The sequence below is a fragment of the Gavialis gangeticus genome, unplaced genomic scaffold (genome assembly GCF_001723915.1).
Source record: "Gavialis gangeticus isolate Ggan-Ray unplaced genomic scaffold, GavGan_comp1, whole genome shotgun sequence".
In the NCBI taxonomy this organism is placed as follows: Eukaryota; Metazoa; Chordata; order Crocodylia; family Gavialidae; genus Gavialis; species Gavialis gangeticus.
Genome location: NW_017729022.1, coordinates 82,663,282 through 82,680,618, shown reverse-complemented (window position 1 = coordinate 82,680,618; position 17,337 = coordinate 82,663,282). Strand labels below are relative to the sequence as shown.

At 48.4% G+C, this 17,337-nt stretch overlaps 1 protein-coding gene across 1 annotated transcript in view; it reads left to right on the top strand.

The window, feature by feature from the left end:
• The first annotated feature begins 918 nt into the window (after window positions 1-918).
• WASHC1 (WASH complex subunit 1) overlaps window positions 919-17,337 on the top strand; it is a 74,147-nt gene continuing 57,728 nt past the window's right edge. Inside the window, exon 1 of the mRNA XM_019515497.1 lies at window positions 919-1,019. Coding sequence (XP_019371042.1) covers window positions 941-1,019 — 79 coding nt within the window. The 5' untranslated portion in view covers window positions 919-940. The remainder of the gene's footprint in view (window positions 1,020-17,337) is intronic.

The following is a 17,337-nucleotide window of genomic DNA, read 5'->3' as shown; positions in this document are numbered from 1 at the left end:
ACCAACCTGATGGGATGCCAAAAGGACCTACAAAATACACCACTGTTCCAGCCAAACTGGGATGTACGGTTACCCTAGTTATAAGGGACATCGTCAAGGTAGAAGCTGTCAGCCTGAGGGTTGCAACCAGGCCAGGGGGACCGTGACCCCTTCCCTTTCGTTACAGCTAAGCAGGACAGCGTTACAATAGGGAAGCACCGGTATGACAAGAGCTCTGCCAGCAAAACTCCCGAGTTCTGGCTCAAAGCCAGTCTGCGGTGCCACAGCCTTCCTGTCTGCAGCACAAAGCGAGGCTTCCGATGCCACCATGTAGATAGATACACCTGGACCTGGTGCCAGCCGTTCCAGAGGTCACTGTGCAAAGCAGAGCTGCACTGTGTGCCACGAGCATGCAGAGGTGCACTGGCAGCTTGGCAGAACTTTTGCCAGGAGTTGGTATGGCCACGGTGCATCTCGAGGCACACATCAGCAGCATTCCCAAGTTGTGGAGGAAGGTGGCAGGTGGGATGTGCAGCTCTGGAGCACAGTGTGGTCCCCTCACCCCCTTCAAGTTGGAGACACTAGGAGCAGCCATGGCACTTGCTGCATGGGCTCAGTACAGCAAATATTGCCACAAAAACCATAAGCCCCTTGTTCCCTGGAGGGGCCAGCTCCTGAACACTGGCAACACTGCAGGGCTGGGGGGGAGGGGCACGCAGCAGCCCAGGGCAAGGGGCCCCACCCTGCCCCATGCTCCCACTAGCAAGCTGGCCCCTCCCCTCCCCTCCCCTGGCACAGGAGCCCGGCAGCCGCCACGCCGGAGCGTTCCATGTCGCGCCTGCGCACTACGGGGCGCTGCCCTGCCAGGATAGGAAGCGTTCCAGAACGAAGAGGGACCTAGGCACAAACGGAAGTGATGCCAAGTAGGGGCGGAAGTGATGCTTCATTGGGGCGGAAGTGAATGAACGCCGGAGGGGGCTGCTTCCCCGCCGGGTCCTGGGGCGAGCAGCGGGGGAGGGGGCGTGTCCCGCCCGTGGCAGGTGAGGCGCCGCGGGAGGAGGGGTGGTGCTGCGTTTCCCGGGGAGGCTGGGCCCCCCTGCCCTGTGGGGGGCGCCCCGGCCTGGCCGCTGCCTGCTGCGGCCGCCGGTGTAAGGCCCCGTGGCAGGACGAGTAGGTGTGTACACGTGTGCGTGTGTGCCCCGCCCCGCGTGTGCACACGCGCATGTCTGTGGGCACGCATGGGTGCGAGAACATGCACATGTGTGCGGGCATGTGTGCACACGCGTGGGTGCTTGGTGGCGCGCATGCCCTGGCTCCTTGTTCACGCAGTCATCCTCTGTCCGTGCCCCTTCATGCCGTGCGGGTTCATGAAGGGCCAGCTCTCAGGCTGTGGCAGCGACCTTTGTGCTAGGAGACCCGTGCCCTGCTCCCGCCTGGGCAGGTCGCGTTGTTGCTCTGCGTCCTGGTCTCTCCCTCTGCAGGCGGGAGGGGTTGAGGTTTTCAGTGCCTGTGCCCCCTGCTGTAATGGAGGAGTGAGGAGGTGATGTGCCAGCAGTATTGGGACACTGCAGTGAAGGGAGGACGCCTTCCAAGCTAGCAGGTCGAGGCTGTCTTCAAGGACAGGTGGATAATAATGCTGCCTCCAGGCTGGAAGGCTTTTCTTTACAACCCTCCAAGCTAGAGTCTCGTTCCAGGAAGGGGAGACACAGAGGCTGAGAATGCGAATCTGACGAAGTCCCTCGGACTGACCCGGTGCGTGGCACCGCTGCATTCAGCTGGCTTTTGGCCTTCTCCCCAGAGCCCTAGGCACCATCATCTCCTACACAGTGATCACATTTCCTTGGGGATAGGGAACATTTTGAAGAGACTTTTCAGCATAAAAGGTGCCACAGAACTAAAAACATTACCTCCCAGTTGGATCTGAGGCAAGCAAAGAGCTATGGATGGCGCACTAGGAGTGTATTTAACAAACTGTTTTAAGCTCTAACATGTCTTACATAGAATCAAAATGCCTTCTAGCTGTGATAGACTTGGCATATCTATGATTTTTTTGAGCCTTAGAGATGCGTGGTAAAATGAAATAGTGGTAAGATTCATTCAGTGTAACCTGTTTGGTTGGATGACCGATTTTGAACATGCTTTGTTACATCCCATTTTTCATTCCTTAGAAATGAATTGTGAAGTCCACTGTTTTAAATCCTATAGTGGGTGCAATGTGGTGTCACAGCTTTGAGTTGGAGTTTGTGTGTGTGGGGAGGGGGGGCACTGAGGCTTTTGCAGAACCCCTGGAATGAGGAAAGCTGAAGGGTATTTGTATTGTGATTTGTGTATGTTTGTCATGGTAGAGAAGGAAATCGATCTGAAACAGGTTGTCAGAAATGCAGTCTACCAAGGAAAAGCCCAGAAGGGTGGGAGGTAGAGAGGGACAGGGGAAGGGACTGCAGGCTGTGAGCTAGTTAAGTTGTCATTATCCAGAAAGTCAGATGCTAGTTTGCATTAGCATTGTGATATATAATCTTCCAGAATAGTTATTCATCTGTATGTCAGGCAGTTGCTCATAACCAATCAGCTAGTAGGAAGAAAGCCACTAGATTATGCAAAACTTAACTTTTATTCCTGCATTGCATCAAAATAATTAATTCTTATTCAACACACATGCGCACATACGTTACAGTACAAATTTTGATGTTAAATGTATGTTGTGCATAAGGAACTGTTTCAAACCGTTGACTAAAATACACATTGGTTTTGCCATGGTTAGCTGTGGAGGGGCAATTATATGTCAAATAAAAATGCATTGGTAATGTTTGCAAAATGAACACAAATGCTGTTGTGGTGAAATACATTTATTGTACTAAAATTCTCCGATGTTCAAAACGAAGAATGAGTCAGCCAACTGTGATAAAATTGCAGCGGTATCGAACCTGGCTGTGTATGCAGAGGGGCACTGCTGACCAGCATAATGAATACTGTTAAAAAAATAAATAAATAAAAGGCTGTCTTAGTAGTAAGCACAAACCATCACCTCCCTCCTCTCCACATGCACAAACCTTTTGTGATGAGGTTTTACAAAGTGGCTCAAATGCTGAGCACTTTTACAGTGCTTGAGCCTTTCCTGGCAGAATAGTTGGTATGTTCAGGGCCGTTATCTCTCCTACAGCACTGCAGTTGTTCTTCAAATACTAAAACTTGTGTACTTTAAGGAAGAGTAAGCTGGTTCTCCCAGCCCGTTTGTCTTTTTGCTGTACCAGCCAAGGTTCCCATTGGCACATGCTGTCATCGTGCTTCACATGATGTAAATGTTCCTTGGTTACAGACTGCAGTGAGACCACGAGCCCCTAGGCAGACAAAGTTCTTTGGGTAAATCCAATATCTTTTATTAGACTAACTCAAACAGTTGGAAAAATTCTTCTTAGCAAGCTTTTAGGCACAAATGCCCTTTGTCGGGCTGAGGAAGCATCTGCCCCTTTCACTTCGACTGCCTGGCAGCCATCGTTGGTAATGACTTGGAGTCTTGGTGAAAGTGGCTTGAAAAAGGGAAACTGAGAGGCTCTGTATCTGTTTCAACTCCCTGAAACATTTGGTCTTCCAAGAGCGCAGGGATTGCTCTGGAACAGACTAGAAATCATTTACATGGCCTCCTGCAAGGTCTAGAAGCAAACTAACTTTGGTGTCTTCCTCGAGAGACTTTCTGCATTGTAGTGTCCCTTTGTGTGGATTTTGTTCTGATGTTACTACTCTCTCATGCTCTGCTTCAGCTATTGTGATTTGGAAAGGATGACTGGGGGTCTTTCAGTCTGCTTGATATGTGATTAATTATGTTTGGTCATTTCCTTCAATTTGTTTGGGAAGCAGAAAGAGCTAACCTGCTTGCTCTTTGGGACTCCTTGTAAAGAAAGAAATACCCAAGTCTCTCCCTGCCAGTCTGTCAGTGCTTCCAGCATCAAAGATGATGCTTTTGAACTCAGACATAGACAAAGGGGAAAAGCAGGGGATATATACTTTTAAAGATCTTTCCCTTGCTCCCTGAAGTGATTCATGGTAGCAATAACAGCTGAATGGCCTGTGCTCTTTGATTCTGTGTTAAGAGGGCTCAAGGGCTAGAAATGAGACATAAACCAATGAATAGAGACTTTGCCACCAGATCCATCTGAACCCCATTCTCTTGGCAAGACCTCATAGATTTCATAGATTTTTAGAGTTGGAAGGGACTTCAGTAGATCATTGAGTCCAACCCCTTGCCCTCGGCAGGAAAGAGTGCTGGGGTCAGATGACCCCAGCTAGGTGCTTGTTTAGTCTCCTCTTAAAGACCTCCAAGGTAGGGGAGAGCACCACCTCCCTTGGAAGCCCATTCCAGATTTTGGCAACCCTCACGGTAAAGAAATTTTTCCTAATGTCTAATCTAAATCTGCTGTCCATCAGTTTATAGCCGTTGTTCCTGGTAACCCCAAGGGGTACCCTTGTAACTAGAGTATCCCCTATTCCTTGCTGCCCCCCGATGAATTTGTAGATGGTCACAAGATCCCCTCTCAGCCTTCTTTTGCAGAGGCTGAAGAGATTCAGGTCCCTCAGTCTCTCCTCATAGGATCTTACCTGCAGGCCCTAACCATAAAAGTAGCCCTCCTCTTTGTGGCTGATCATGGTCCCCTGGCGGCTGATCCTGTTGACTGGGGGGGGGTGGTCCCCCACGGCTGATCACACTTACTGTAAAAGCGGCTGCGCCGCTTCTGGAAGTCCCACGGCCACTTCTGGAAGTGGCACAGCTGCTTTTGCTGGCAGCCCTGCTCCCAGCTGGCACTCGCAGGGAGGGCACTGGTGCCTGCTCCCCTGCCCGCCAGCTAAATGGGGAGCATAGCCTGGCAGGGGGTGCACCGGCACTCTCAGGGGGTGCATGTGCACCCCTGTGCACCCTCTATGTGGCGTCCCTGATCCTTAATAATTTTTTCAAAGGTTTTCCCATGGATAGAGGTGAGGCTAACTGGCCTATAGTTACCTGAATCATCTTTTCTCCACTTCTTGAAAATGGGGACAACATTGGCCCTTTTCCAGTTCTCTGGGACCTGACCTGAGTGCCATGAGTGCTCAAACAACCTCGCCAGTGGTTCTGCTATGACACTGGCCAAGTCCTTCAGCACCCTTGGATGAATATCATCCAGGTCTGCTGACTTAAACACGTCCAGCCCCTCCAAATGCCCCTCAGATAACTTCTCTTCAGATCTCTCTCATTTGGCTCTGAGAGTCTTGCCTGGGCAGTGCTTCTACACTGTGCTTGAGGTACCTTCCCTGACACATTGCCTTGTTGTCTTGAGGATAAAATTCACCATCTGATTATTTTCCTGTGCTAGTGATTCCCCTGTCCCCATACTGAAGACTACACTAGATGATGATGCTCTGTGGAGCTTAGCTTATATTCTTTGGGCCAGCTCATCCTTACTCTGCTTTCTTGACCCTCTCTCTTGCTGCAGCATTTCCTTTCCAACGACACTTGCACAGCAGACCTCTCTGTGGGGCTGATCACAGGTTCCTTTATGTCATTGACATTTCTTCAGGCTTTTTTCCCCTGATGTATCCTTGCTGTATCTGATAATGACCTATCTTGCTTCTTTTTTCTCTTCCTCTTGTGGCCTGACAGTTCCCAGAGGAATATAGATCCCATTTCAAACCCCGTTGCTTTCACTGACTTGTTTTTGGTTTTATTCCCATTGATTCCTTTGGCTCCTCTGTGTTATTTCACACTTGTCGACCAATCCTCCTGGTCACACTGACTATGTTCTGCTCTGCTGCCCCTCCAAAGCCTTTGGCAGGAGTACAGATGTGATCTGCTCTCTGCCTTACTCCTTCCAGGCGTAACCAATTTGAGCTTTTGTATGTGCAAAGAAAATAATTGAGGCTTGTTTTTCAGCATTGTGGGTTCTGTTTACTTGTATAGTTCCCTGGTCAGCCATCAAACACAGCTCTTTCTGCACTTGCCATAGTCCTGTCATTATTTCGGAGTCATTTTTAAAGATGTGGAGAGGGAAGGAGGAAGGCAGTTGTATACAGCTTATGACCCACAGCCATCCAGCCTGCAGGGCTTCCCATGGGTCTGGAAATTTGGCAGTGGGGGAGTGATGGCAGCGTTAACTGCTGTGGCAGAGCCTAGAGCTGTGGCATTTAATGCTGACACCACTCCTCCACCACCAAATTTCCAGACCCCTGAGGAGCCCTGCAAGCCAGATGACATGGCTTTGCACACTGGATCCCACTAGTGCATGGGGTCACTCTGCAGCTGCATCTGGTGCAGATAGAAGGTGAGGTACAGGTGCACCTCAGAGAGACTTCATGGTTGGAGAAGAATACTAGTCCCTAGGCTGCTAGACCTGCTGTCTTCTTTAAAGTGGATCTTCCACAACAACAGCTGTCCTGTATGACACAGCTACAGAAACAAGTGTCCAGTTTTCTCCCAGTGCTTTGGGGTTGGGAATTTGTGTGAAGTGGTGCTGATGATGCAGTTGTTCCGGTGCTTTATTCACTTGAAATCTCTTGCATCTTCCTCTTAATGAAGGTGAGAGACTAAATCTTAGAGCTTGTTAATATTGATCAAATTGGGCCAATTCCTTTCCCCCTCTCCCCCACGTTTGAATTTCAGTCAACATTTTGAAGCCTTAATTAAATTCCTCTCTACTTTCTTTTTTTTTCCTCTTCTCCAACTGGGTCCAGTTTATATGAACAGGGGGTTTGTTCTACCAATAAACCCTGTGCTTCCAGCCCCATCAAGCCTGCATGGCAGCTCAAGGTTGTGCATGCTCTGGTTGTGGTAACATATCTACAGATAGTCTACTCCTCTACAAACATATCTCAGGCATGCATATTTCCTATAGGCTGATCTCTATTTCCCTGGATTTGGAAGGACTTCAAAGGTGACACGGTCTTCAGGAAAAAAAACAACCAGGGAATGTTTCCCATTCTTGAGCTCCTAGAAACATGGCTTGAAGTAGGTCTCGCTACTGTTCCCTGTTCCAGGGCTCCTGCACTTCCAGGATTTTTCCAGCTCATTGCTCATATGCAAGGCTGGGGTGGGGGGAACCTCTCCAAACACTTACTATCAAGAGGCAAATATAAATTGTGGGTGGAGGGGAGAGCACTACTAGTGAGCTTCAGAGACTGCAGTGCTAGCCCTTCAGCAGCTGCTTAGAGCTTTCCCAAGGGGCAAAAGTGTGAATTGACGTTCTTGTCAGGTTCATTGGTGCTCATAAGGTTCTCAGAAAAGCAGCTGCTAAACTGTCTAGCATGTACCTAAGTGCACTCTGCTTGGCAAAGTTATGAGCTGGGATAAACTAACAGGAGCCGTCTGCAGACTTGGGAGGAGCATGCTGTGTTGCAGGGACCCTCGCACCAGGTTTGGACCGCTGTCTAAGCACCCATAGCTATTTGAGCACAACCTTAAGCTGCGTGGACTTGATCATGAAAGCTTGAGCTCCATGGAGAGAGCTGCCACTTGCAAGTAGGTGAGAATTCCCGAACCCTGATCTCACAACCTGGGTGCTCCTTCATCATCTTCAAGTGGGGTCCTGTCTGGCAGGACAATTTCTGTTGTGTATGCAGCTCTAAAAGTAGCTGAGACTGCCAGCCTTGGTGTCTTCTCTCTTTCTGTCACTCAGAGTTTAAACATCTGCTTGGCTGAGTTAATATTCATCCTTTCAGATGAAAAAAAATGCTGCTTTTACTTCCAGAATCCCGGAGTTGAGTGGCAGGAAAACTGCAAGCAGATAATCCCTTGGGAACTTCTCTGCAGTCTCTGGTAATGCTGGGTAACTGCAGTCCCTGCACGCTCTGCCTGAATTGTAGGTAAAGAAGAGTGTCTGGGGAAAAAATAGTGCTGAGATAAGCCTGAAAGAGCAAGGCAGGTGCTTTCAGAAGATTAAAGATAGTGAGCAGGAGAAGAGGAGGACTGTGCGTCTGAGAGGAGCTGTTCGGATGGAATGAAACTCTGTATCCTGTGGCCATGGTAGATGAGTTTGAAGAGAATCGTTTTTATCACTTGAAAGCACTTTCTGTTGTTAATCGCCTCCTCTCTGACCCTTTCACAAGAAAATTTCTGCCAAGAAACAGTCCATTCTGCAGGCTCTCTTTTTTTTTTGTTTAGGTTATTGATTTCCAGGGTGACAAAGCTGGGTTAAAGGAATAACAGTTCCTCCCACACAAGCCACCCTGTTGGGGTGTTTCTGCTGGCTAGCTTTGGCAGTGCTGAATATGTTTCCTCTTCTAGCACTTAGTTTTCTTTCTGTCTCAGGGTTTCCCAGCTGTTGCTGTATCTTCTCTCAGAAGCACAAGCCTGCCTTTTGCTGTTGAGTGTACAAAGTTGGACGAATTGGCCTAATGCAGGGGTGTCAAACTCACCAGGCTAGATCCACAGGTCTCCACACAAGCTGAATCTGGACCATGAGGAGCCTTGCAAACTGGATTTAGACCTGGCAATGGGGTGAGCAGCAACGGCACAGGGATTTAATGCAGTTGATGCTTGCCCCCCTGCCCCTGATACGTGTCCCCAGAGGAGCTCTGGAGCTAGAAATTTAGTGGTAGGTGACAGGCTCTACAGGTTGGATTCCACCTGGGGGCCATATCTTTCATACTCCAGGTTTAATGGGTCTAATGTGACCAGACTGGATAGAAAACTCTCTTAAATACTTTCTTTGGAGCCTTAGCAACACAAGGGTGGGGAAAACAGGTACTGTACCATATTCAGCTATTTTTGTAGGGACCAAGTAGTATGGGATACTGGTTGCATCTGGGTGGGAGGGAAATGGGACAGGAAATGAAGAGGGTAGGAGCTTACAAAAGTCCTGCATGAGACTGGAGCCAATTGTACCAAAAAGTCAGTTCCCATTGGGTTGGAAAAAGTCATTGGCCATTTTGTTTTGGGGAGGTGCTGCCATGTCCAAAATACTATATTTACCTGAAACCAAGACTGCCCTGAATTTAAGACAGTCCTGCAATAATTAGATTCTATACATGGAAAATATATATGTGTGTTATAATTTTCCATGTATAGAATCTAATTATTGGAGGACTGTCTTAAATGCCCGCCCACCACTGTAGGCAATGAGAGGCAGTAATGGGGCAGGTGATGCATGGGCAATGTGGGGGGCAGGTGGAGGATGCAGCAAAGGGTAGGTTGTAGGAGGAGCAATGGAAGACGAGTAGTAGTAGGGAAGGTGGAGGGGGCAGGCAGCTTGCCCCTGCCACTTATCACCCCTCCATACTTAGCCCTCCTGTGATTGCCCCCTATAGTCTTGAGCCCTACCCCCCCTTTTCCTTCATTTCCCCCCTGTCTCCCCACCATGCGTCTTCTGCATCCCCCTTCCCCATGCTCCTTCCCACCGCTTACCCTTGCTCCACACCAGCAGGTGCCATCCCTGCTTCAGCCTGGGCATGGAGCATGACCCCAGCCTGTCCCTGTAGCAGAGGTACTGGCTCCATGCCACTGTGGCTCCAGGCTACAGTAGGGATGGGACCTGCCAGCTCCAGAGCAAGGGTAAGATGTTATGAAGGGGAGAAGTGGACAGAGGCTTTGGTGTGGGGGGGAGATGGGGGAAAGGGAGAGCCCAAGGCTTTGTGGTGGGGGGGAAGGGGAGGCCCTGAGGCTGCAGGGATGCAGAGATGGTGCAGTGGGGGGAGTTCAGGGGCCTGAGGTTGTGAGGAGGAGAAGCAGGGGGCAGGCTGCGGCTGCGGGATGGGGTTTGGGGACACACCACCCTGTAATTGATTCCAAGCTGGAAAAAACATTTTTCTGCCCTGTTAAATGAGGGAGAAAAAAACCTTTTCTTGGAATCAAGTAAGGACAGTATATATTAATGCCTATATGTGATGATATTAAAATTGAGGAGTATTTTTCTTTGCTGAATCTATGGTGGTCTTATGGGTCTGTTCTTGAGCATTCCAGCTCTCCAGCTGAGATGGTTCAGCATGGCTGATGGCTCCCAGGAAGCCTCAGATATGGCAGAGCCTTGAGACGTATCCTAGGCCTGTCTGGAAATGGGCGCAGATGAGATGCCTCACACTGGATAATCTGGTGAAAGGGCAGAGGCAAAGGCTAACCCTGGACTCTGAGAAAACTGCTAATGCAGAAGGTGGGTAGGTCTTCCTCCTTGCCACTTCCAGTGACTTTACCTTAAGACTGAGATGAAGGCATGTAATGTGGTAACATTTTTCAGGGACTCCTGAAAAGTGTGGGGATAGGATGGTGCCTAAGTGTCACTCTAGATGCCAGCTAGATGGAATGGGATCTGGGATGGAAGCCTCTCATCTGCTATGGTGGAAGGTGGTAGCATCAAAGTCTGTCTTCACTGACAGAGCAGTTATGATTAAAGCACATTTCTGAAATTAATTTAGCCTCTGCCATAGAGTTCTATTTACCTAAGAATTTAATGTAATGGCATTTCACATAACTGCCCCTTGGTATTTATCTCTGTTGCTGTGCAGCTATTTATTTGAAAGTAAATCTTCGGGAGAGTTAATCTCATTGGATTTTTGTGATCCAAATTGCATTACAGGCAGTCTCCCATCTCCAGAGAGAGCTGCCATGTGTGAGCAGAAAGGTAGGACACCAGGAACTCAAGAGTTTGCATCCTCCTCAGCCCTAATCATGAGGGGGATGGGACAGCAAAGCCAATACAATGTAAGGACATTTCATAGGTTGGGTTGGTCCAGGGTGGTGCAGGGGTGAAAGTTTGACTCCATTAGTAGATATATTTGCCAAGTTCATAGGCATGTTAGCCCTTTCTGAGACCTGTTTCTTGACCCAAAGAGACAACATTCCTGGCTGTATGCCAGATCTTCCAGTTCATGCCTATTTATTCTTTGATAATTATTTTAAAACACTTATTAAACATAATACTTTATTAATACTTCAATAATGGGTCAGTTGCTATAGCCCAGTGGCTAGCCTGCTGGCTTTCCAATCTTAAGCTTCTGGGTCCAAGACCCCTGACTTGGGGTGCTCTTATTTGTGTACCTGCCTTCCTTATTTGTGCTGTCTTCTGTTTGTGCAATAGCTTGGTGATTAAAGTCTTCATCCAGGAAGTGAAAGACCAGGGTTGTAGGCCATCCTCAGCCGGAGGGGACTTGAACCCTTATCCCAAGATTTCACTGCCTTCATTGGCTTGCTTTTTTAGGAAAAACTTTCTGACTATGAGGATAGTCAGGTGTTGGAAAAGGCAGCCTAGAGAAAGTGTGGTATCTCCATGCTTGGAAACTTTCAAAAGCAGATTAGATAGACACTTGGCATGGATGGCTTAGTCAGGGATGATCCTGCCTTGAGCAGGGGGCTGAAGTAGATGGCCTTATGAGGACCTTTCTGGCCCTAATTTTCTATGATCTTAATGTTGCTGTGTTGAATGGGGGTGGGGGGGTGTCATAGAGTCATGTGACCCTTTTGGTCAGTAGCTAAGCTGCAGCAGTAAAAGCATTGATTTTGGGGCCCCGGGTTGCAAAAGGATGTGATCAGATCTTGGCTTCCCAACAGAAGTGCTGACTCCCTCCTGCAGTAGGGCTCTTGTGGCCTAGCAGCCAAGGGGTCTCCTTCAAAGCCCCTAAGTGTTCCACAAAGGTCCTGCACAGGTAAGTGTGTTTTCAGAAAGAAGTGGGACAAGGCTGACCTGCCACTGGTAACCTGGTTGTTCTGCTTTGCATGGATCATTGCTAGGGCCGGGAAGGGGAGGAAGAGGCAGTTCTTCAGAGTTTCATAGTTTCTAGGGTCGGAAGGGACCTGAGCAGATCATCGAGTCCGACCCCCTGTCATGGCAGGAAAGAGTACTGGGGTCAAACGACCCCAGCAAGGTGTTCATCTAGCCTCCTCTTAAAGACCCCCAGGGTAGGAGCCAGCACCACTTCTCTTGGAGATAATAATTCTGATAAGGAGCACATCCTCTTCCCTTACCCCTTTCCCAAATCTAGTCCTTCATGTTGGTAATGACAGGAGGCACTTCAGCTTTTGTTTTAAAGCCAACCTAGCTGAATCCAGTTGGCATGATACCTGTTTCTTACTATCCACCCCCATATCCCCACTTCAGTATCAGAAATTAATAAGTTTAGCAAACTGAAACACCACCAACTTTGGAAGGCAGCTTATACGACAGTGTGCTGCTCCCAAATGTGCATGGGCATGTATATTCTCCTGAGTTTCTCTTTTTCTAGCATCACATTCCTGGTTGTTAGGGTCTTGTTTTTGCTCAGCTTTACTCAGACTGTGACCATTTTTATCTAAACCCTCTGACTCAGTTGGATTGGACTGGAAGCAGTCTCCAGCATGTAGATAGATTCATTTAAGAGGGACTTGGCATTTTAAAGTCCTGCCAGTTTATAATGTTTTCCCTGCTTTACCCAGATGCAGTGGTTGCTGGTAAAGGGTTGTAAAAATAATGGGATTTGTGTGTAGAGGAATGGAAGCCATTGTGCATGTGTCCTGGAGGAGGAAGCATGTCCATGCAGTGTTTCCTACCATAAAACCTGTTGTACAGCAGCAGTAGCATTCAGTGGTGATCTAGATAGCATTTAGTGGTGATCTAGAGTGCCGTGGAGTTTAAGGTTTTCTGCTTCTCATCTGACATTGCAAGTATTGTTTAAGTGGGTGTAATTGTGGAAGCAGCAGAACCCCATTCCCTGGGGAATGTTGAGCAAGGACTAGGGGAGCAGTCTGTCGCTTAGATATGGATTAGGTAGGGCTTTCTGCTAAACCAGTCCCTCCCTCCCATTTGTACTGCTTTAATAGCCTAAAACAGTGGTGCTCAACCTTTTGACCCTGCAGGCCAGGTGAAGGGCGGGCCTGTCTGAAGGCTGGATTAGGTCCTGGGACCCGGCATGGCCTGTTCCCTGCCCTGCATGCTGGAACTGGGCCCTGGGGGCCTGGTGCCATCCTCTCCCATCCTCCATGGGCCAGAATTGGGTCCCTGGGGCCCAGAACCACCCCCTTTTGACCCCAGAAACAAGGTTTGGGTCCAGGGTAGCTGGCACCATCCCCTTCTGGTCCCCCACACAGGGACTGGGCCCTAGGTCCCAATGCTGCCCCTACCTGGCTCTGCATGTAGGGATCATGCATCAGAACCGGCACACAGGGCCCAGGACTTCCCCCGGGTCCAGAGATTTGGCAGCAGGGTAGCAGTGGCACCACTCTCCCACCACCAGATTTCCAGACCCGTAGGAAGCCTTGTGGGCCAGGGATGACACAGCACCATGGGCCAGAGGTTGAGCGCGCCTGACCTAAAACAACCAAGCAACCTGCCCCGTAAAAGCTAGCCACAATCTTCCCACCCTTCTGAACCATACGCGTGGTTTTGGCAAGGGAGAATTCACTATGTGGGATGCACACAAAGTCCATGAGTCCTGCTGCATAATAAGGTAAGCTTTTCAGTAGCCCACCTCTCCTGAGGCCTTGGGCTATAGCATGCTGTGTGTGTGGAGGGGAACAGGTGGAAGTTGGGGGCTGACTCCCCTTTTACAAAGAGATGGGCTACTCTGCTGCTTGGATTTTACCAATATGCGGTGGCTATTTGGCTGTGTGCTCCTGCAGAAAGGGTGACTTGCTTTTTTGACAGGATGGAGGAAGACAACTGTGCTCATTGCTGCCAGGGTCTAGCACTGTTGAAGTTGCTTACTTTATAAGCACAGGGCTGGGGATAGTAGCATTGCTATTAGGATGTGCAGGGAGGAGCCCTGATGCTGCAGCAAGGGGGGATGTGTCTTTTTGTAGCTCTGCCACAGTATAGGTTGCTCTGTGAGTTGAAGAGGTAGCAGTATCCTCTAAAGCTTTCCAGCTGTCTGCTTTCTTTGCCCACCTGTGTGGCCAGGGAGTTTGGGCTGCCAAGTTTAATTAGCTCATTGAGAGTGGGCAAGGCAGGCACAGCTGGAGTTGCAGTCCCTGACAGCACACTTCTCCAGTGCTGCTCTTTGGACAAGGAGCCAGGGAACAAAATCCTTCTTTGCAAGGGCTATGTCTCCTCTCAGTGCATGGCTCGCCATAGTCTTCCAAAGGTAGAAGAAGTCCCTGCTTGGACTCTGGTCTCTGAAGTTGGCAAGTGGGGGTCTTGAGACCTAAATCAGAGACCTGTATCTCTTAGGTAGTGGGCTCCAGAGCTAAAATTCAAGAGGTCTGTGGGAATGTGAGAGTCATGGCAGAGTGCAGGCTGCTGCAGGGCCTAATTACAGCCTTATTAATGCTTTTTTTTCATCATTTCCTTCCACGCTTCAGATGGTGATTAGACCTATTTATAGGGGCAGAGATCCTTAATATTCAGCATGGTGCACTTCTTGCCAATCAAATCAGTACCATCTGCATCTTTGATTGCTGCTTAATAACACTGTAGAACATGGTTAATTAAAAAATATAAATAGACTTTTTATCTTCTAACTTATCAAAATGCTGCTTCTTTTCTCCAATCAAAATAAAACGTTACACAAACTGAGAGAAGGTTGGTTTAGCACAAAAAACATGACAGACCTCTCCTCTTGCTTCTGGGGATCAGCATAAAAACATCCAGTGCTCCCACTTGGTTTAATTGTCTGCCTTCTGCTCAGCTGGAGGACCAAATTTCAGCCCATCTGACAAATGCCAACACACAGAAGGAATGGTAATCTGCTGTACAATAAAAATGGGGTTCAGTTCTCTTCTGTTTTAGGTTATAGTGTGTGCATTACCAGAGTATTCGTGTCTTTTGGAAGTACATTTAGCATTGTGACTGCACATCTGTCAGGTTTGGTCTCATCCACTTACACAGTGGGAAGAGCATGTACAGCAGTGTCTTGTTTTGATGGGGATTTAGGTTTGCTTAGCTGTTAGTGTTTGGAGAAAGGGAGATCAGGGAAATGCACTTCGCATGTCGAGAAGGGGGGGGGAGACTTGTGATAGTCCTTAGTTCCTGGAAGACTTCATGATGTAGTCTTGAACCAGTTTCCTGGGAAAGCCTTCTCTGGCATGGTTGAGCTTTCACCTTATAGAGTCATAGACACTAGGGCTGGAAGGGACCTCGGAAGATCATTGAGTCCAGCCCCCTCATTGAATCCAAGTTCTATCCTGCTGAAGAAGAAGAATTGTTGATGGTGGTCTTCCTCCTGAGGCTGTTGGCAGTCTTCAGATGGCCTGGGCCCAAACCATGTGGCTGTTAGAAAATAAGGACCAAATCCTTGAAGTTGATTCAGAATTCCATGGGAAGCCCGTGAAGAGCTTGGTGGAAAGATCTGGTGTACTTTCAGTAGCCTTTGTTGCTCAGGCAACACAATGCAGAGATCCGTACCATTCGGAGTTTTAAGTTATAGTGGCTTTGTGCCAGTATATTGCATTGTGGTAATCCAAATGAGAAATGAAGATGTTAATAACTGACTCTGGGTTATTGCATTTCAGAATAGGAGAGAGTTTCCCAGTTAACTGAAGGTGGTAGGTAGCTGCATCCATAAACAAGGTTCCGGGAAGGCTTGGCATCCATGAGGTACCCAAGGGTACTCCTAAGCCATGGCTTATATTGACTAATTTTAGATGTGTACCTCCATTTAAAGGAGACTGCTCTGTGGCAGTGAATTCTAGATGCTTTTCTACGCTCACTGGTATCACCTTTGTCTTGCTCAGTTTTCATTTCAACCAGCCAGTCTCCATCTGTGTACCAAACTTGTGCAAACACTGGGGCATTTTGGCAGTAGTGATGTGGTGAGTTAACTCTCTATTACTGGCACATGAGTCTGTGTTACCAGTTCACCTAATGCTTGCAGGCAGTATTGAAAAGGACCTGGGATTGAATAGATTGTTGTTGGGACAACAGAGGTGAAAGGCCTATTGATGGAGATGCATTCTTTCTTGGGTGCATCTATCTAGTAAGGATTCAAACCATTTTTAGTGCATTCCCTTGGATCCCTGCCACTTCGCTTGGATGTAACAGCAGTATACCAGCAAACTAATTTCAGAAGCAATTTTCACTGTTTTAAAGCATACACTCCAACTTCCAAATGTTTAAACCCCCATGAATGTTGTCCCTTGGGGTGTGTTAAGGGAGCATCCAGTATAACCTGTGTATTTTATTTTCCCTAATTTTCACAGCTAAGTATGCATTCTGTAAATGCATGTAGCAAACATTGAAGCCTCTGCCTGTGGTGAGAAGAGTCAAATTACTTTCCCATTATTTGCTATCCTATATGTTCTTTTTAAAACAGAGGATCAACTCATTTACTTGTAGTAGTATTAAAATCACATCTTTTAATGGATAATTATCTAGATAATTGGTCCTCCACTCAGGGACGTGTTTGAAAGGATTTAGGAGTGTTGTTCCTTTCACCTAGAAAATAACAGACTCCATCTGCTCTGTAACAAGCTCTCATGAGCTTAACCTTGAGAAAAATGTTCTTGGGGTGTGCTTGTCCCACCGAGCTCAAGGAATTGGTGGGTGGTAAACTGCTTAGCAAGGACAGCAGCTTCTGTTGCTAAGCCTCTGGCTATGTTGTGAAGCTGGAAAACGGCTGGGTGTAGCCAGCTGGGATTTACAGATGCCCCTAATTGCTGGAAGTGGGCAGCAGGACCTACTGCTGGTTCCAAATGGCTGTTATTCCTGGTTTGCTCAACGTTCCCTGTGCCAGCATATACCCGTAGGGCAGCCTTTCTCCCTCCCAATGAGGAAACTAATCCATTCTTCATGGTTACTGTTTTGACTCTTTCTGCCAACACAGAAGCTGCAACTGAGAAAGGAGACCAGCTCAAGTGCCAGTGGCATTGACCTGGTAGTTTGTGCCAGCTGTGCTGAAGGGCAAAGGCACAAAGGATTCTTGGCAAAATACTGATCTGAATATTTGCGAGTTTCATAGTTGGTGGGGTCGGAAGGGACCTGAGCAGATCATCAAGTCCAACCCCCTCCCATGGCAGGAAAGAGTACTGGGGTCAAACGACCCCAGCAAGGTGTTCATCCAGCCTCCTCTTAAAGACCCCCAGGGTAGGAGCCAGTACCACTTCTCTTGGAAGTTGGTTCCAGATCCTAGCCGCCCTGACAGTGAAGTAGCGCCTCCTGATGTCTAATCTGAATTTACCTTCTGCCAGCTTGTGACCGTTATTTGTAGTCACTCCTGGCAGTGCTCAGGGAAACAGGGACTCCCCCAATGCCTGCTGGGCCCCTCTGACTAGTTTGTAACAGGCCACTAGATCCCCCCTCAGCTTTCTCTTGTGGAGACTGAACAGGTTCAGGTCCCGTAGCCTCTCTTCGTAGGGCCTGCCCTGCTGCCCCCTGATCACGCGAGTGACCCTCTTCTGGACCCTCTCCATGTTATCCACATCCCTCTTGAAGTGCAGTGCCCAGAACTGGACGCAGTACTCCAGCTGCAGCCTGGCCAGTGTCGCATAGAGGGGGAGGA